Here is a 21390-nt window from a genome sequence, read left to right as displayed (position 1 = left end):
GATAATTGAAATCGATATGAGATATATTAATATAATAATGAAACACTGCTCGAGCAAAGAACTGATCACGTTTCACTGAATACTGAACAGTTAAAATAACTAGAAGAACGTGTTGGAACAGCGGACCAGACGTATAAAGTCTGTCATTGTAGTTGCTGTACAGAAGCATCTCCGATGAAATCGAACGAGGTTTCTTCTATTTTTCTCGTGGGAAATTGAAACGAAATTTCTTATAGTCCGGTAGCGAATGTCTTAATTCCAACATTTCGACAAACAGAGTTTCGTAAGCTTCCCTATCCCCTTCGGGTTCTGTTAATTACACCGTTATGCTAATGAAAGTTTAATTGGATCGATAAAAATATCCATAGCTCGATATCATGATTGCCAATCGTTACAGGTAATAATCGCAACGTTCGTGAAGTACAATGATACAACATTGATTCGGGATGTTGGCTGGTTACCAGACGAAAGAAAACAATCGTGAACAAACGACGACCGCTCGTAAAATTAATAAGCGCAATGAACGTTAACGAGGATCATAAATATGACCGCCGCGGCCTGCTTATCCACCGATTAGCATAATCACTCCTGATACACGTGGGCCGTAATTTAAAAATATCACGACGAACCTCGGTGTACATGGTCATTTTATAGAGAGCCTGGCAGGGACTAGAGGCGAGCTCGAAAGTTCGACGGTTAGATGATGTATGGTAACTCACCCTTTCCGTGGCGTACCTTTTAATATTTAATATCTGTACCCTTGTGAAAGATGTAATTTGTAAAAGATGTAATTGTAGTTACATGATCGCAGTTCAGGTTGAAATATTCGGGTAATTGACGACTCGTTATGAATTCGTTGGATTAATAATTTTGATCTTCTTAATATTTAATATAATATGAGAAAAATTTTACTATTTTCTTCTTCGGATAAAAGACGTAAGTATATGAGACACGTATCGATAGAATGGTAGAAATTATATAGTTTAGTAATTACAAATCTGACTAAAATTTCATTTACTTAAGAGAAATGTATACTGTGTAACTAGTACTTTAATAAAGTAAATCAATATCTAAGACCTCCCTGAAGAAAACCGTAGCTATAATGGAAATATTTGATTGAAATAAATTTCATTTACGGTAACATGATAAATAGAATACATAAGAAAATCTAAAACACTTATCCTCTGCTGTCTAACGCAATTATTCCTTTTATCCTTCTCATAAACTATCTACCATCCATTTCTCACCGTAATTTCCAGATAAAAAATTTAATTAATGCGTCGTTGAAGAGCTAGATGCTTGCAAATGCTTCATCAATCATCGATATATTTTTCTCAGCACATTCTCTGTGACTATTAATAACAGCTCGATCTTCGCAAACATCGTATTAAAGACATTCGTTAACGAAGCCTTTTAATTAATTATTACAGAGAAATCACCTACAGCCGATACGACATTCCACGATTATTCGTCAAAGATATCTTGCCCAGGAAGGATTAGCTTCGCAATCAGTATCCAATTAGAGACGAATACCCCGAACCATCCTCTAATTACACGCCAAGATTTCGTCTACATATCTTAACGCGTACGTTAGTCCATCTCAATGCTGTTGAATTTTTATTTTGATATTAACGTAATAGTTGTTTCTCAGATAGGGCTGCTGTACGATAATTAGGTACTCGTTAATTTGACTAGATGGTCGTAATACTCTGAACGATGACCATTATAATTATTAAACGATCCCTCTTCACTACTGCATTTCAATATTTGCATTTTATGCTTGAATAATTAAGTTAGGAAACTTTGCTATGATTAAGTGTGTGTTGAGACGACTGTCTGTTCGTGCAGACATTTTCTAGAGAAATAAATAATTAATGAATAACGAAGGTTAATAGTTGGAGAATTAATAAGTTAGAATAAATTATATTATAAGTAAAAGTCGAGAAGTCGTGTAGTAAATTATATACGTAACGGGGACTGACCATTTAAAAGAAAAATTAGGCGGAGCTTTGTTCGCTTCGAAATTCCATCGTAAAATTCATTACACCTAAAATAGCTAGCTCCCCTATTCTATTTAATCTAAAAAAGAACTCCGTACATTCCTTTCAGCAGTAATTTCGAAGAAAATGGTTCATAACATTTTACCTAGTTCGCTATGTGACTTGTACGTGGCCAAAGGCTAAGCGAGCAATCACTTTGTCGCAACATTTTCATTATTTTATTATCAAGATTTTAGAAACAACTATCCGATCCACGATCTAGATTAAATTAATTCATCGCTGAACGCACGAAATCCAATCTTTTTTATCGCAGAAATTAGATCTGATGAAAAAGATTGACCTACAAGAAGTCTCATTTGCTTGGTTAAGAAGCTAATTTACAATTCAAATGTATTAATCCCAGCGTCTCTGCCGGACCGTTTGTAATCCGATACCTTTACGACATAAATCAAGGAACATATGAACGAAAATCAATGTGTTCACGGTCCAAATTTCTACACGTGGCTATTTCGAAATATTTTAGAAGATGGAGGATCCGAGAACGAGATGAGGCGTTGCAGATTACATTTTTAAAAAGTTCTCTAGCACGCCCGAGCGTCTGGGATGATTATACGTTGACCAAGGCTGGGCTGATTACTGTGATTAATATCGCGTTAAAACGGCGGTGGCGATTATGTCGGTCGCGAACGGTTTCACCTCTAACGAGCATCATTTGTGACTCCCAGTACCGACAACACCAGCAACAAGAATAAATTGCTCGATATATATACGTATTGTATGCATACGCGATCGCGCAGCCTAATCGAAAAGGGAAAAGCAAAAACAAGTAGCAGCTACAGCTACACCCCCGCTCCTAAGCAATGGAACACTCGGGAAAATTTAAGTAAAGCTGAGAAATTATTAGGAGAAAATATTATTCATATTAGCATATTATGCGTATAAATTTGATCATATAAACCATTTAGATATTACGTGTTTACTGAACATTGCAACTTCTCGAGAGAATTCTTGAGAGAATTAATATCAATGTGCCTGTTAGAAAGGTCAGGCATTCTCATACGTTCAGCTGTGTACTTCTCGTTACGAACGTACCGATGTTATCACCAGATTGTCAAATTTAACAAACCAATTCGCTGGAAGCATAAACTTCTTCCGCGACTCTATATCTTCTTTTATATTAAACGTAGAGAAAGTTCTCCGAAGCGGATTAGATATTTAGATAATTATCATATTGGCATTAATTTTGTACCTTGCGACATTTCGCTTATGCATGAAAAAGGGGCTAACCTGTTTACAATAAAATGGAATATTTATATTTCTAAAAGGAATTTGAAAAATTCAAATATTTAACTCGTAAACCTCTTGACATAAAGTTACACCAATTACAAGACTTAATTATACCAATGGCAAGGAGACAGTAGGCTATTCTTGGTGCTTACAGAAGATCCATAAGATATTAGTACAATATTAAGTCTACTATTTTTATGATTTTATGTAAATATAACAGGTGTATGTAATTTTTGCAACGACACATGTCACATTTCTTTACTTCCTCTCCCTCGATAAAAACGAAAGTGAATAAATCGTGTCACGGTTTAACGATATGTTTACTGTAATTTACCAAAAAAGTTCGTAGAGCCAACGATTTTTACCATAATATTTCCCACTTAAGGAATGTACGTAGACTTTTCTGACCGAATGTAATTAACGGAAAAGTTGTTTGCCCCAGAATATCCGACCCTCCCACTTTCTCGATTGCGTCGCGTTCTTATTACCAAGGGAATCTAAGAAGGGCCGCGTTGCTCGTTAAAGCGTTTTTCGCCAGCGCCGCCCGCAATTTGCTGCGGGACCCGCTCCCCAGGTATACCCGTTGCTCGCTGCATGCGAAATTCCAAGAAAGGGACCAGAAAGTAACCATTGCCCTTCTCTATCCAGCCATCCTATCTGTCTATCTCCGTTTGCTCTGCTTCGCGTAATCGGCATCGCCTCCACCTTCTCTTTTTCCCAGAGTTGACGTTCTTCTCTAACCTCCTTTCCCCGGAGCTCTCTTTTCAGCCGAGCCGCCGCCGCCACGCGGTTCGTAGGGAACATAAATTCGTAGAGGATCGGGCACAATCCGAGAAACGAGCCTAACGAACAGGGAAAAAGCGACTTTACGATTTTTCGGAAGGGACAAGGAACCTCTCTTCAGCGCCCGCTACACGACCCTTTAATGGCGGCGTAATGTAAGGCGGCCGCTTGAGTTTTGCTCGCCGAAAGCCGAAGAGGCGACGCGAGGGGAATAAATCGTTTGGAATACAGGCTTGTTTGAATAATGAAACTCGCTTTTCTCACGGGATCACGCGGCGGCTGGGGTAGCCCGGCATTGTCTTTCCTTTCCTACCTTCGAAACAAGCAACGTTGCTACGGAGTTAGGTTTACGCGTTGGTGGTAGTGATGAGATTGAAAGGAGTATTTTAATCCCGTGGCGCGCCTTAACAGAAGGCTATATAGAAGTTGGCCAGGCGATTTACACGTTGTAGATAACTGAACGAACTGTTTCCATGTCCGCTTTTTCTTTTTTTGTCAACGCGATTTAGATCTCAATTTCGCTGCTGCTGCAATCGTGTACTGAACTTTAAATCGCAACTTGCGTGGATATTAAATTTCAATTAAAAGAGAAAAGATTGGTACGTAATCACATCCAGGCTCGTTTTGATATACAAGTTGTACCATAACACGTGGGACCCACTTTAGGAGTGAACAGCGAGCACGCAAACAATGAAAAAGGTTCATACGAACACGTGTCCTAACCTTGCTCCATAGTTACAGCCGTTCATGTGCTTCGGTAATCCGCGACTGCTTACCTGTGTAAAAGGTGCTCGAAATGATCGGTCTGTATGCAAGTTTGCAGTCGTCGTATCAAAGAGTTTCGCGATTTTTCAAAAATTGCATGTGTATGTCATGTAATACAGAGCGAGGACATGTCGAACAACTTCTACGAAGGTAAGCAGTTGCAGATTATCTGAATACAAAGTGGCTATAAATTTGAAGCAACGTCAAATAGAACGCATGTTCGTACGAACCTTATCCATTGCTTTTATGCCTCCTGTCCACACCTGAACATGCTATGATAATAAACTATTTTTCAAACGTTTCGAAGACAAGATAAAAGATGATAACAAAATTTGTCAAAGATACAAACAAACAGATATTGTAATGTTAATAAACAAAGAACTAGTGTTCAGATTTCTAGAAAACTGATGACCAATTCGCCACGAAGATTACTTTCAATTAAAAATTTCAATGCCAATCGGGTTGAACATAGAAGATTCATAAAAATGCCTTACGAAACTATAGAACAAAAATCACTGTTTATCATCTTAAAGCAATCTTACCTGTTTAAGATCCAAAGCTATCGTCACGTATTCGTAGTGTTCTCCTCTGGCAAGGGTTGGACTCTGCCACCACTTTCCAGGACTCGAGTCCAGTATGTTGCTAATATTATGTTTCTTGCCTGGATCCGGACTCCTGGCATCGCAAACCGCGCATCTCGACGATTCGGAAGGTTTGCAAAATGTTTCTGGCCCTTCTTCACCGCAAGTTGCGTTGACGAAGATGTCAGCCTTTGCGGCCACATTGAATGTCGATGGGAAGAGGCCGCTATTTTTTAGGCTCTTATTTATTCCATACAGCGCGGATTGTCCTAGAAATTAAATAATAAATAAAATAAAATAAATTGCGAAACCTCAAACTGATAAACATACGATAATCTTGAAATTTAAAGTCAGCAGGCAAATTATTATTATTATCAGCACAATTACTACAATTGAGAGAATATGTAATTAAATTCTTCGTGAAGGAAATAATGTAAATGTTGAGAACAAGAAATTTTTGCGTTTGTTATTTGAGATAAATTATTTTGAAGATTTGCTCAACGTATGCAAGTTGCATTTGTAATTTATATTACTTGTACGGTGGTAACTTATACGATAAATTTTACTCGTATGTCATGTCATGACTACCCTGTCACTAACAAATTCTTCGCAACATTATCGACAATCATTAATTAATCGATCCTAAGTATATTCCTCGCGATGAATGCAGCTTCCAATCAGCTGTAGCATTAAACGTGAAATTTCACGCAGAGGAAGAGAAACTTGCTACACGAATGACATTTGAAGAAATTCCTTGATATCGAGGATACAAGCGGACGATCTATCTCGTAATTTCCTTAGGATATGTGGTATAGTGGATGCTGTAGGTATATAGTGACAGGTTATGACAGAGCTCACAGCACGGAACCAGTTGCACACGAGCGAACAAGTTACCGCGGAGAGATGCAGCGTCGCGAGTGACAACGTGCATCGGTGAACAGGTTCCTGACTATCCTGGACGGCTGAACAGGTTAAACGCGCGTAAATAATAATCGACACGCGAGCTTGTACCGTGTCAAAGCAACGTGACGAGCGATCGTCGCCTTGAACGACCAAAGACGAAACGAAAGCTATTCTACGTGGAACCCATGGCGCAATCGACGAAAGAAGTATATGTCATAAAGGCGATTAGGCATCAAAGCGTACACGTTCGAACGTCTAGATAAAACCCGAGAGGATAAGGATCCTAAAATTCTGTCAGAACTGTCAGGTCTCTTGGTTTCGTTTCAGTTTTTACGTTTCTAATTGACAATCGTAGAACGTTGTATGATACCGTGGTTATCATTATACACATCTTGGGTGTCCCTTGGTGTTCTTCGAATGGCTTATGCGTAAGTATTTACGTGACGCTTTAACTCATTCTATTTTATCCTACTTTTCACTTCGACATGTTTTTCGTTTATGTTGGATAGGCTTGCGAGCAAATTTTATTTGAAATAAAGATAAAAAATAGCAAATTGAAAGAAAGAATCGTTCTCATTTTAAGAATAGCACAAGGACAGTTTATCTTGTGCTAAGATCAAATAAATAATTCTTAAAGTACCATAATTAAGTACTTCAAATGAGATAACAGATAATTTGGATTCTAGTACTAATCTGAACTTATAAATATTTTGCATTCATTTTATTTCAGGATCTGTTTGCAAATAAACTGCGTTTTATCATGCTATGATAGGATGCTATCCAAATCACGCAATCTTATTTCTAGCTTTGTCTTCTTTGATATTTAGGGTATTATTAGATCAAAATTGAAAATATCTTAGAAACTATGCTAAGTAATGTATTATATTTCTATTTTTATTATGTTCATAGCCAATATTGTCGCATATTGTAGTTGACAACACTTGACAATAAATTCGTTTTTCACACAGAAAGGAATAGAAAGATGCTTTATTATGTCTGAAGAAATTTAATCTGGGATCTACATTTTCACTTACGAATAGTATTAATTTATTGCCTCTTATTGTAACTTTTATATACACTATAGCTGAGATTCTCTTTGTGCAGAGAAATTGTCCGACGCGATCGATCTTCAAACAGTGACAGCCGTTTAATTTAAAGCCAACACCCACGAGTGAAGTTATTGCTTTCTCGACTTAGCAGCGACTATTCTATGATATCAGATGAGAGAGAGCGAATTTTTGCGGTTGCTGGTTAATGATTCTGCCGGGTGTAAATTATGCAGCGCGCACTGCGCGCGCCGTGTATCGACCCGATCGAACGACGAGAAGGAATCGGAGAGTGAAACGAGTCGCTTTGAAATGCAAATGTGCCGTTTCACGTGTTACCCGCTGGAGAATATACGAATCGCGCGCCAAAGCTCCACGCATCTTTTGTAATTCGCGAATTACGGAAGGTACGTGCGATGTAGAAAATGAAAAATACCGAAGATTCGTATCTTTGCGAAAGGATGTCACGGATATGTAATTATTAGATTGCTGATATTCATGTGTTTATGGAAGATTTGAATGTTTCTATTTCAATTTCATACTAAGGTACTTTCTCTTCATAGACAAAAAATATCAGAAAATCAAGACAAACTTATTATGTTTTTTCCTTATAGTCTTCGTATAAAACATCCAAAGCTAACCCGCTAATCTGTGACATCTACAATTGTCGAATTACCGATAAATACGTCCTTTTAAATTGCCCTAAATCCAATTACTCTCCCAACAAATAGCAGATCAAAGGAACTTCATGTGAAAGTCTGTGCGATAGAAATTAAGTCTGAAACGTTTTCTCCTCTCTGAAAGACGTCTCGTTATTTAGCAAAATCTAACTAGTAAATCTCTTTCTGCTCACATTATCGTCGCCGATAACTACATAGACGCAGTTGATGCGATTTTAAAACTTATACACAAAGAAAGAGAGACATCCAAAGTAAACCTACATACTCTTTATAATACTTAGCGACTTAAAGAAATTTTGATTGTTAGTTGGATTTCATTTTCTCATTAATGCAAGCTGTTAAGCAATACGAGATTACAACGTAGCTTACAATTTCTTTTAACATCTACTTCTTTCCTCCATACAATATTTACTCTCTCTTCATACGAACAATGACTTAAATTACACTGAAATAAAAACTTAATCTAATACTTTAAAGTTCCACTACTTTTAAAACAGACTACGCGCAATGAAAAAGGAGAGTGTGTTTTAAAGCCACTTCAGCAATATCCTGCCTTTTAGCTGCGCTCTTCTTCAGCAAATGTCACGTATCTCGATCGATAAAATTTCCTAATCGTTGCTTCGCGGACGCATTTTCTCACTAACAAGCAAGCGTAGTGCTGATTCACCGAGAACGACCACGCGAATCAACGATTTCGATCGGAGCTACGCTCGATTTCCTGGTCCCGTTGCCTCTTTTCCCGTGTCAACGGGAGTCACGCCTACGTTCGACGCTTCCCGCTTTCGTTCGATCTTATCTGAAAAGAACAGTCAGGTCAGTTTCTCCCTTCTCCCATAGAATTCTCAACCGCCGTCGTTACCACAAAGAAACAGGCCTATCGGGATGAAATCGTAGCTGGAGAACGCAACCGCGATTCACGATAATCGATGAATGCCTCCGAGACAACGATGATCTCGCTCACGATCTCAGCGGTAGTTAGGCGTATGTTGCTTGATTCGCAACCGTTATCAAAATCTCGTGCTCGCTTCCGACGCGTCATTTATCGAACGTCCGGTATTAATCACGTTCATTGAATGAATCTTTTTGCTTTCCACTACACCGATAAATTGTAACAGGGTAGAGTTACGATGACTTTGCCGTACCAATGCGATATTCGTACTAGAGCATACTGGTATATTCGATATTTATCCCTATTGAATCAAGTGTGTCATTTTTGACCGAATCTTATTTTTCGGTTAGAAAATTTCCTAAATTTCTGGAGGATGCGAAGGAGCCGTTATTCGTATGATTTTTCACTTGTATGTTAGGATTTCGTGTATCTCAATCGCAACGTTCGTATGAAAGGAACGAGAGATTTCGCTTTGATTGAATTGTCGGTGTTCCGATATTTTTACAGAAAATTATTTCTATAGAATATCTTATAATATTTGATACATACCAATGTGTCATAATAACACAATACGAAACGTATTTTCTATTCTACTTTTACCTTAAGACCGAGACACGAGCGTTGGAACGCTGTTCGTTGCGTGACGTCCGTTGTAGAATATTGTTGTATATTGGAGCTCAGCCCACACGCTAAGAACGTGCGTCGACAATATACATATTTCTACAACGGACGTCACGCAACGGACGGCGTTTCAAATCTCGTGTGGCTCCGGCCTAAATTAGACGGAATTTTCCGCTAAACCTAATAGCTTTGTCGAATTGAGACTCGCTTCTGCACGAACGACTCGCGAGCGGACCGTGCGCGTGTACAAAAGCTCTGGAAAAGAAACAAATCCGTGGTAGCGGCATTGTGTTGTGTCTTGCCGGTGAACAGGCCTGTTTTACTCCCTTTCTCCTGGTGAGCCCGTGCGCCAGGGACTTAAGCCCGCCACGAGTGACTGATGACGACAGAAATAACCCTGTTCCATCTTTCCGGCGGCGCACGTGTCCACGTTCGTGAGCAAACCTACGCAACCACGGCGACCAACACGATGGAAACAGAAGGAGACGAGCATCTATTGGCCAGACCGCGTGATTTGCATGCGAGTCCGGAAGACGCGGAGAGGAAGATACCGATGGATAGCCGAAACACTTGATGAAGAAATGGATCATGGGAGATTCTGTTCAAGGGTAGGTTCAACGAATCGTTAGAGACGAGTAAGATTTTACTCTTCGTACGGTGAAACTCCATTTATCCGACATCGGGTTACTCTCCACCAATTTGATAATGGAAAACGGAATTTACGAGCGGAGATTTTTATAACATAACGAAGATTATGCTTATTAAGGTGAAAAATGGCGAGAATAAGATGTGGATAATATCATATTCTATATAACCGTAGCAAGTATCATAAACTGCCAAGTATATTGGATTTTCTCTGATTCATTACGCAGTTACGTATACGAAAGCTATAATCGGATTTATTCGACGTGAACATAATTCATAATAGAAACTGATGTGCATGCAGTGTGAAAACAAGTTTTACAGTGCGTTTGAAACCGGCTGAACAATCTTTTACAAGGTACATGGCGCTCATGAAACACTGATTGATTCCAAATTTTACTGATGATCTTATTAATCAAACAATATATTACAAATAATTTTTGTACGTTTTATGATTATTTCACAATTTTTGATGAATTATAATGTAAAATATTGTATTCGACCCGCGTCTATCGTATAGATTTTTTTTCATTACTATATATATTTGGTTTTCATATTTCACATATATAACTTTAATATATACTTAATTATATTTTTAATTTCTTTACAACTATGAAAGAACTGTGTTCCTCGTGGACACTCTGTATATGTCTGCAACGTTGTGGGTCGTATGATGAGTAGATTAAGGAGCGATTGAACTTGTTCAACAGGTTGCTACAAACTAGGAACTTACATACTATCAAATAACATTAATATACACTTCATTAAATAATAGAGAACATCAATAAGAAAGATAACTAAATCTTGTATACTTTATCGTATTCTCTGGCTTCGGAACAATTTGTTTGAAACTCAATTATTTTTAATGGTGAAGGTGAAAAAGATCGTAATATATTAAACGCAAAATTTCGCGCATCATTTAACGGAAAAAGCAAAGATGAAGTAACACGTGTAGTCGAAAAACGATGCCACTAAATTATGCCACGAGAGACTGTAAATTTATGTAGACCAGAGAACTAGCCTATTTTCATCGAAAACAGCAACCTGATGACATCAAACCTCGCGTTCCCTGTACCATGAATTACCGCGGAACACGGTGAACTGAATCATCAAAAATACTAATGGCACTAAAATATACCGGCGCACGGGCGTAGAGTAGGAGATCGAGGATACTATGACTCACGTTTACGGTTCGTTTAGCTGGTTACGAGCTCATTGTCCTATGCTAAATTGTTCTATTCACGATCAAACCGATCGCGTATAGCCAACAAGAGGAAGAAAAGTCCCAGGGGTAGTTGTATGTGCTACAACTGTATTACGTTTGAAATCGAGCGAGGTTGAAATTCTGGAAATCATATCCCAGTAGCAAAGAAGAAAGTGCATAATAAAAATAGTTTGATAATAGAAAATTAATAACATAAAATGCATCTTTTCTATGCAATGGTAATTTCCCATTCTATTGTTTCTTTAAAAATGTATCTAATCTTTATGAAACATAATTGTTTAAACAAAATCTAAAGACTCCAGTACTCTGTATAACTATTTGCAATATACGTGTACCTAATTCTCCAGATATGAGAAAGTTCAACAAAAAAAAAGAGGATACTATCGGACGGCGAAGGTCGCAGTACGGTTAAAAATATCAAGAGGATGCTTCACTATTTTTCAAGAATACTCCGACTGTCACATGACTCTGTCGCGCGATTTATGGCCCGCTAAACGAGCAAAGCTGAAAGCGAAAAGGAATCTTCCCAAACCTCTCTCGTCTTCGGACAATCCTCTTGAACGAAAAAAGGGAAAAGCTCGAGAGATGGGTCATCTTCGAAGGGTCTATCAAAGGGGAAGCCAGATTTTCGTGTTCACGATAACGCGTTTACAAAATATCCTGCAGAGGTTTGGCCCATATGACGATGGGCCACGAATGGTCTCGCACGGTGGTCCTTATGACTAATGGTCCCGGTGCCCATGGCTTGTTTCATTCGTGTTCTACCGTTCGGTCTCCTCCACGGAAGGGGAACCATGGAGAATCGAAAGAAAAATAAGATCTCGAGCCACTGACCGACACACGTTCCAAGCTCCTGCATCTCTGACGTAATCTCTCGCACCCACCAAACCTTAGGATCTGAACCCTGGGTCGTTCTAATAAGTTAGCTTAGAGATGTGGATCAGGAAACGAGGATGCTGAGGGTCTCAGTGTTTGTATATTAACTTATCGTACCTAGAGCCAGGGGCTACGACCGTTATCACGTCATGTGCGTTGGGACGACGGTCTAGTCCCGGTTACCAGGAATGATGAATGTATGGATGTTATCGCGTTTCCGCTCTTTCACTCTCTTCTTTTGGCCGTCGCGATAAGGGAAAACTTTGCAACATGGAACTGTATCCTTGCCAGGTAGGAGAAATTTCGTTCTCTTACAAACTTTCGTAAAACAATTTATCGACACTTTTTGGTATTCGATAGTCTCTTGTAAGAAGAGAGTCGTAAATGAACAGGTGAATAGAATAGTGGCATATTGTAGTGTCTCGTGTCGCATTATATTTCCGCACCTTATTATTATTATTGTTATTATTATTACCACTTATACGTAAATATATCAGTGTAACAAATTATTATTTGTTTCTCATTGACACCTCTTTAAGATTAAAGTACCTAACTAACTTATGAGAGAGTAGATATTTTTTGGACGAGTTTAAAAATTATATTGATTGAAGTTAGAATACAATCAACTGCGCAAAGGAAACGTAAACATTTCGTAACTTCTCTTCAACCGGATCGCGGATCAATGAACGAATAAATCAATAGAGAGAGTTCTATTATTCGATGATAGAGCCGGTCAACGAAAGAAAGAAGAACGATATGAGAGACAATGTTGCAATCGTAATCGTTGGTAAATATTGCAATAAATCACAGGTAATAAAACACCATCGTCTCTGGAATAACATGTTACCGCATAAGGATATGAACAGTGAGCCGAGACAGAGCGATATTTTATTGTTTCGCTATGCCACACGTCATCCTCTCTAGCTACTGTAAAACCCACTCGCTTTTAGCTATCGCCGCTCCCATGCATTTATATGAATGAAAGTCACGAAAGTACGACCGGGGATGTGCGTAAGTCAGCACGTGAACCCGTTTCGTCGGCTCGCGATAATATCGCAACGTATGTACGTATGATACATACATAACCAAATCAATCCGGCGCTTACGCGGCAAAAGAAGTAGTGAATAGAACGATAAACCTATTTCTAGCATGTTGTACATCTAAAATGCGCGTGTACATTCTACATATACGTTATAGCAAGTTCCTTTGAGTTTAGAGACTTCTACATAACATTTTTAACTACTTGTTCGGTTCTGATAGTTATTTCTTTTATTTATGAGTTTATGAATTAATATGACTTTTATTTACTTTAAGATTGACACTAAAGTCCACAATAAAGCTATTATTTGCGATTTCGTATATTATTGCGGTTTCACAAATAGTTTCAGAATGAGTTTCTGAGTCCATGAAGGAATGGAGAATGGATTGGAATGGCAGGAATGGAAGAAGAATGTTGAGTTCTTGAAAGTACCTGTTGATCCTAATGGAGATCGGTTTCGGCACTTTCTTCCTGTTAGCAAGATTGGAGAAAGTGTTTAAACGCGAATCCTTCCTCGTGGGATTTATCTATTTAGCTATTCACGATCAGCTGAATCGTAAGTCACAGTCCCGACAGTCGATGTTTGAAACGGATTCTTCTCGCACACAGGTGGTAATCGTCATTGTAATTCATACGGCTATAAAATACGTATCAATCTTGAGAAATTTCAAATTAACGTCCCTTTTAAACGGCATAAAACAATACAACCAATCTCTACAAGACAATCTCTGAATCCACCTCTAATTATCGAATCTGATTGCTAGTTTTGCATCCATCCTACTCGCGGAAGTATCGTCCGTCATTTAATTTTCACATCTTCAATACCACGTGTCAGTTACGCGTAACATCATTTATCGTCCCAACCTCCGTATTTCCTCGCCTCAAATAGACGTAAACCAAAACGCAGCTATTAAAAAATACCATTAACAACGATCTATTCTCTTTCTCGGTGGAACCTACGTACCGCCTCCGGTCGTTCGAGCCAAAATACATAAATAATTCGCCGTACGTTATTGCAATGTCGAGCTGGGTCTACCGCCTGTTGCGAAACGTTTCATTCAGCAGTTAAAGCGACGTTCCAGTTCGTGCAGGCGTGTTTGCCCCGTGAATGAGTGGCGTCAATGAAAACGCAATCTCGTAAACGCGATTCCGCGACGCGACTGTCACGCGTTCGTAAATTCCAAACGAGGCGTAGTTCGCGCGCATAGTCGATCCGCACGGATGCAAAATCTCGCGTATGCCTACCCACAGCTGTCTGCTATGTTAATTATCAGACAATGGCGCCGCCGCCAGCGACATACCAACTATCTCGAACGCCTGAACCGCGGACTTGCCCCCAACGAAGACATCCTACTATCGAATATCTATGTAACCGATCTCGAAAGATTGAACGTGAATGTCGCTGAAAATAACTTTTCGACTATCGTATCATTTTGATGCGTTTACGGATTGTCGAAAATTGTTCGTGAAAGAAATAGAATCTTTAGGCTCATCTTTGAGGGACTCAATTTTTATTCTGCAGCGACAACTGTTTGATAACAAAACCCATAGAAATTATGGAACACCTTTCGGGGTATCGAACACCTATCGATCGTCCCACCTTTCTTTTCACCTTAAAACAGATATGTAACGGTGTAAATACAAAATTCACAAAATTATGTGAAAGTTACATAAATTGTTTGAATTCTATATATTGCGATAAAAAATTGGTACACTTGTATCAATGATTTTTGTTAACGGTGACAAATTTCACCTTAGCAAACAGTTTGATTGACAAAGTTTTTCTCGCTGATTCTTAAGTATTGGCTGTGAGATCCTGGCCGCGACTGGCTCGTTTTTACAGGCACTCTATTGACACTGAAAAGAAGCGGTCGCGACCACTCGAGACTGACAAAGTCAATTTCCTGCATTCAAACTGCTGGGAGCTGCACACTGTCATCGGGCAGCTTCAAACGCTTTTGTACGCGGTGTCGCGTTAATGTATCCCCGTGTTTATTAAAGGTAATTTGTCGGGGTAAGTGCACGCATATGTCGCTTATCCAGCTTCGCAGATTTCGTTTGATATCGATGTTACGTGGGACGTCATTACGATGGCGATTTAAGGTAATAGCATCTTGCACTTGCCATGAAAATGGCGCGTAAGTTACTTTTAAAAACGCGTTTTCTTTATGAGAGAAAGTCGCACATTTTATTTTCTTAAGATTATTCTGCAAGTAGTATAAGGGAAAAAATTTGATTTAAAAATTACTAGCTTTATTTCAGAATCATTAGTTATTTCTTGGTCGACATTAAAGATTTCCTGTCTAACTATTCATCAAATTTTCTACCATACGTATGATTAAATTATCTGCGTATTGACGAGATCTTTAAGAAAGAAACCAATAACGTAAACGTGTGAAACAATTATCATAATTGCCAAAAGCACATTAAAATACTCTGCCAATTACGTAACAAATTTTTTGCAATTATAAAACACCAATGAATTCTCGAAAACCTGTGTTGCCTCGAGCAACAATCCACGACTTTATCCTCTCATTCTCAAGCAACTTGTAACACGTCTCTTTCATAAACGACACCCGCATTTCTCCGCACGCATCTCGGAATTTCACCTAATTAAATCATTAAAATATCACGCAACTTTTACCAGCCGCGAGTGGATGATCATCGCCATCAATATTGTCGTCAAAGGTTGCTGCCGCGATTACGGTTATTTATATACGGGTTCTGACGCCGCGGCGCTGATTTACGCGGCCGGCTGAGAGTTACAGGTGCGTCCCTGTGCCGCGAGAAATCGATTATCGTAGCCGGGAAGTCGTATAAGTGGCGTCCCGCGGCGAATATCGGGCCGAAAATGAAAAGCTGTCCGTGAAGGATAATTAATGCCGGCCAGTCGGCGAACCGTTCTTTCGATTAATCAGCCTCGCTCTCCGCAAGATTAACGAGGCGCAATATTAATGGTCGCGCCGTTCTTAGCAGCCGTTCGGGGATCCACGGCCGCTATAAGAACGAGAATCGATGGAACCATCGATGCTGGCCAGCGTCGACAAAGATTGCTTTCTATTCGTCGAGAAGGACGAAACTGTGGCTCCTGCGAACGATTCGTTGCAGTCATTTCTAGTTACACAATCGGTTAGGGTGATTCTTTGGTTGAAAGCTGAGAGGAAAGAACAACGAATCTCATAACAATAGGTTTGTTGAGAAAATCAACGATTTCCGAGTACTTTAGTCCGCTGGGATGAAATCATGTTTTAATGAATTTAACTATATTGTTCGTAGCTAACCGGCAACAAAGATAAAAGCCTCGTAAAAATAATGAGCGAAGAATGGGATAACTTCTGGCAAAACCACAACATCTTCTTACGTAAATCCGGCAGAAACACATACAAAGTAAGACCAATAGTGGCTTTGATAAGAAAAGAACTGCAAGTAACATGATAGGTCACTCCAACGTTGTACATTCGCATCTTATGGAAAAACACATCGCTGAATAATGTGAATATTGCAACACCAACATCATCGGATATCTATCTTGCTACTACACCAAATTCAAAGATACAAAAGGCAACTTGGAAATATCCAACAATATACAATCGCTTTTAACTAATAAAAAAGCAATGTAAAAAATCTCCAAGTTTCCTAAAAGAAATAGATCTTCTGTGCCGACTGTAGAATTATACAAAAGTGTATTAATTCGCTAATAAATAGTTAACTGGTTACCTACTAATTACCAGCGCTAACTAATGTAACTATAGGAAATTAAGCATGTATATACTATTTAAATATTTGTAGATTTATAGAATACACGCTAATTGCAGTCACTAATACATTTTCAAGTTGAACACCGTAGAATTTTGAAGACTCTTTTTCTTTTTTCTTTATGGCAGATGGAAGATCGTATGAAATCTATAGCTCAGTTTAAATACCGCAACGCAGATGTATCCACGTGTCTCCACGCCCAATCGCAATAAACTGCGAACAGGATTACGACCACGTATAAATTACATTTGCAGTGGACTGATAATAAAAGTAATGGCGACTATAAAACTATGAAACAAACTACTCGCAATTATTTCCTACTATGACGATACGTTTTATATAATTTCTATATAAACATCTATACTCTATTAATTGAAATATGAAAATAAAAGCTTCCAACAATAGCGACATAAATATCATTAGGTTCCTATAAAGAATTTCTGAAACTCTACGGAATTTTTTTATTAATGAAATTCTATAAAATTCCATGTTAATGAAATTCTTCAAGTTCTTTGAAATATTCTAAATTTCTTGCGCCGCTAACAGCAGAATATCATAGACCGAAGCTGAACGTACGACATAACTTAGGAACAAGAGGAAAAGATCGCAAAACAAAAGTTCATCCGCGGTAATTGCATTCCGCGGGTAATCGATTACGTGCACCGTGTGACAATCACCGTATGCTTGTATTTTTTACAGGTTTCTGCGTCCGTGTATGTGTGAAATTTTTATAATCAGACACGATATGAGAAATGGGGACCTGTTTTTTCCCCTTGTCGAGTGTTTCCCAGGCTGATAAATCAAACACTCGTACATTTTTCTATGAGAAGATTGGTTCGTACAGTGATAAGGGTAGTGACCTCTTGAGAGTCTATGGGAGTTTTAATGAGATACATGGAAGTTTTAACGAGACGTTCGCACTTCTAATTAGGATGGAACTCTCTAAAAATCTCATACTAATTAATTGGTTATTTGATAGACATGATATGATGATAGACATGATGATAGAAAGGGATAAAACTAACCGAAATGAACTAACTTTACTGCACTGGAGAACATACTATTTTTCTAAATAATTTAAATAACAATTGAACAAAATATTTAGATAAGTATTGAAAAATTATTATTACAAAAAATTTCTAAGAATTCTTCGACTATCCCAACTCTTAACTGTACAATCGATCATTGTGCCCAACGGATCTTCCCATCCAAGTACTGGATCGGTATGTGCCACTTCATTCAAGCTGTAGTGACGCGATCGTTCATACATCGACCCATTATTGATCACTCTGTCGATTCCTTCGACAACTGTTTTAATTCAATTCGTATGCCCGTGACACGTTAATATTTCAGATAGTACGGCAGACAGATTGATCGGCGGATACAGATCTCGATTCGGTGTATCATTTCACTCCGATTATATAACCTGAACCGGACCTCACGCATTGCTCGACATTGCACGTGCATCTTAACGGATTGGAAACTTCAGACACAACTACATAAGATCAATAGCTGATTTTTCGAATCTGTCTACAATGTTATTGGAAGGTCTACGTCAAAATTTATTACCAAAGGGAAATAAGTGTAAATAGTATCTCTTATAAATAACCATAAATAATTCTAGCATTGCTAATCAAGTTGTTTTTCACGAATAAACAACTTAGAAAGACATGTTTTACAGAGTAGAACAACCTCTGTTAAGTGTATAACGACAATACCATAAGATTAATATACTGCGGAGTCGGAAAGATGACTAGCAGGATGACACAGGAGTAAGAGAGGTACTGTCCTATATAGTTCACTGTCACATATTGTTACATTGTTTTATTTGTAATATGTGATACTTTCAGCCAACACGTGTGCTTATCTTTATGATTGTGTCGGATCTGTAAGAAATAACCAATCAGATCCGCATTCCTTAAGCTACATCTTCTTTCCAACTCCACGTTACATGCACTTATTTTCTGTGAAGCTATCGATAACATAATGCATTATTCTTTGCCTGGGTAGAAGGAAGTAGCCTCCTGATAGTTTCTTTAAAGTCGTGTCTTCGATAAATGGCGTCACGGCGTGACAGGTTCGATCAGGGTGGAACATCCCTTTCATCGAACCAGCACTTTAATCATGGACCCGACAAAGGATTCGATCCACCGCCGTGAATCGCGATTTCTTTTCAACCGTCACACACTTATCAAACCGCTGACGCCTTCACTACAATGTAACATTCAATGCCGGAGGAGACACGTTGTAAATCGCCAGTTTAAACCTCGTCGTTCCGCGGTTTTGCAGCCAGTTTCCGGATAAGCTGTAGTCGCGTGTACACAATGTAACGTAATTGACCATCAGCGCGAATAAACATTTTCAATTATGGTATCCTTCCGCGAGAAAGCGACCGCCTACGAAAAAATTAAATATTTCATCTGTCTTCGTCTTTTGTTTTTTCTTAAAACGTGAATCGTTTCGCTAGTTCCAACAAGATTGAAATTAAAATACAACGATTCGAAAGAGCTTCGACCAGAATGAAGGTTCTGCTTATTTCTATTTTTAAAAGATTCTAACAGTAACTTTGATATTATCATTTTCTAGAAGCAAAGAACAATACCAAAATTTATATTGCGTTGTATAATCTATAATTCAATTGTAATTTAATATAATCTATGGTAGAAGAAAGATTATTGCGCACTGCTCAATTTAGCGGAGGAAAAAGAAGTTTTTCTCTTTGACGAGTCCCCCAACGTCAATTAATGCTCTTAATTGCGTGCTTAGCAGCAGTTTGTTCACTCTTAATTACCTCATCGACACCACTGCGCACAGTTTCCCTTTGGACGAATCAAAGAATTATCCTGACAGATAATATTTATGCCGAACATGGGCAATAATTTTTCGCCGGTATTATTATTTTTATAAAACCAGCCACAGTTCACCAAGTCGAACGGATAATTAATTATGCAGCGGGTACATTAATATTTCAAGTGTCGACTGCTTTAACTTGCGCGGCTTTCGCACGCGAAGCTCTTGTCGAGCCGCGAGAATTGAAAAGCGACCGCGAAATTAACGCGCTGCGGCGCTGTAATAAATTATTTTGTGATTGATAACTAATTAAATGATCTTACAAACTTCAAAGAAAATCTCCGGTAATGATTCTATTGGAATAATAAATAACGATTGCCGATCTTTGAATTAATTTTGAAGCCTTTCATTTAGAATCTTATTGAAATTAGATATGGGTTCTTGCTTGAATTTTTGAAAATTTTCGAAATTAAAGAAAAGAGATATTTAACGACAATGTTATATCAAACTAATAAATACAATTTCTATAAAATTTGAAATATACTTTCATGCGTCTAATCTAGAAATTTCATTGCTTAAGTTCTGATTTTAATCAACGACTATCTGACAAATTTTAAATACATCAAATTAAATTAATCAAAATAAAGCGAAAAATAAATATATAATTCTTTTTTCTTTTCCGATATAGATTACGATATCGCAAAGATAGATAAAATATATTTGTGGAGAAATATATTTGTGGGTTTCAGGTATATGTATTCCTAGTTTCACAAATTCTGTATTAGAAACATCGAAACGATGAACGTATCGTCAGAATGCTTATCTCGGGGACATAATTCACAGCAAAAAGCCAGCTTATCGTATTTATGGGCCATTTGTACGTCAAAGTTGCAAGAGGAGTTTCAAATTTCTCGTAGATAGAAATATGTCCCAACTTGGCAGCTACCATGTGAAAGCAATACGTATTTTGAAAAGTAGTATTTCGGTGAAAAGACTGAGTGGCTTTCTTGTTTTATCTTTCTAGCTGAACAACGTACAGGAGATATTGGAACTAGGCGTAGCATTTACGTTATCCTTTATGTACTTCCCTTCGAAAACTTACTACGATTCCTTACTTGTTTTTAAATTTTATTTCTTACCCTCATCCTATGTGAAATCCGGACTACATGGGAATTGCAACATTTTTTATGAGTTGCGCTCGTTCCACACGCACGTGATGAATTGACAAATTCACGATTCAATTTTCATTCTCAATGTGACGTTACGAATAGAATAAGAATAATCCTTGGACAACGTAGAATATTATATTCCTCAAAGTTTCTGTATTGCATTCTATCGATATGTTTTACTTTTAATATTATATTTAGATACATTATTACATATTTGTAATGTCTGCTATTATATTTGGTTTCGTATATTTACATATATGCGTTCGTAAGTGACAAAATTATCCTCATAATTGTATATCTAAGATTTTATGTTGAAATGCTATCAGAGCTGTTCCAG

The 21390-nt window shown here is 38.1% G+C and overlaps 1 protein-coding gene across 2 annotated transcripts in view; it reads right to left on the bottom strand.

The window, feature by feature from the left end:
- The window catches only part of wb (wing blister), a 199748-nt gene that overhangs the window by 153901 nt on the left and 24457 nt on the right, over positions 1-21390 (bottom strand). For both annotated transcript variants that reach the window (XM_069118415.1, XM_069118416.1), the window contains exon 2: positions 5378-5685. In XM_069118415.1, the coding sequence (XP_068974516.1) occupies positions 5378-5685 (308 nt within the window). The remainder of the gene's footprint in view (positions 1-5377; positions 5686-21390) is intronic.

This window comes from Bombus flavifrons, chromosome 8 (genome assembly GCF_040668555.2).
Source record: "Bombus flavifrons isolate JBK064 chromosome 8, iyBomFlav1_principal, whole genome shotgun sequence".
Classification (NCBI taxonomy): domain Eukaryota; kingdom Metazoa; phylum Arthropoda; class Insecta; order Hymenoptera; family Apidae; genus Bombus; species Bombus flavifrons.
This window is presented reverse-complemented; position numbering and strand designations above follow the sequence as displayed.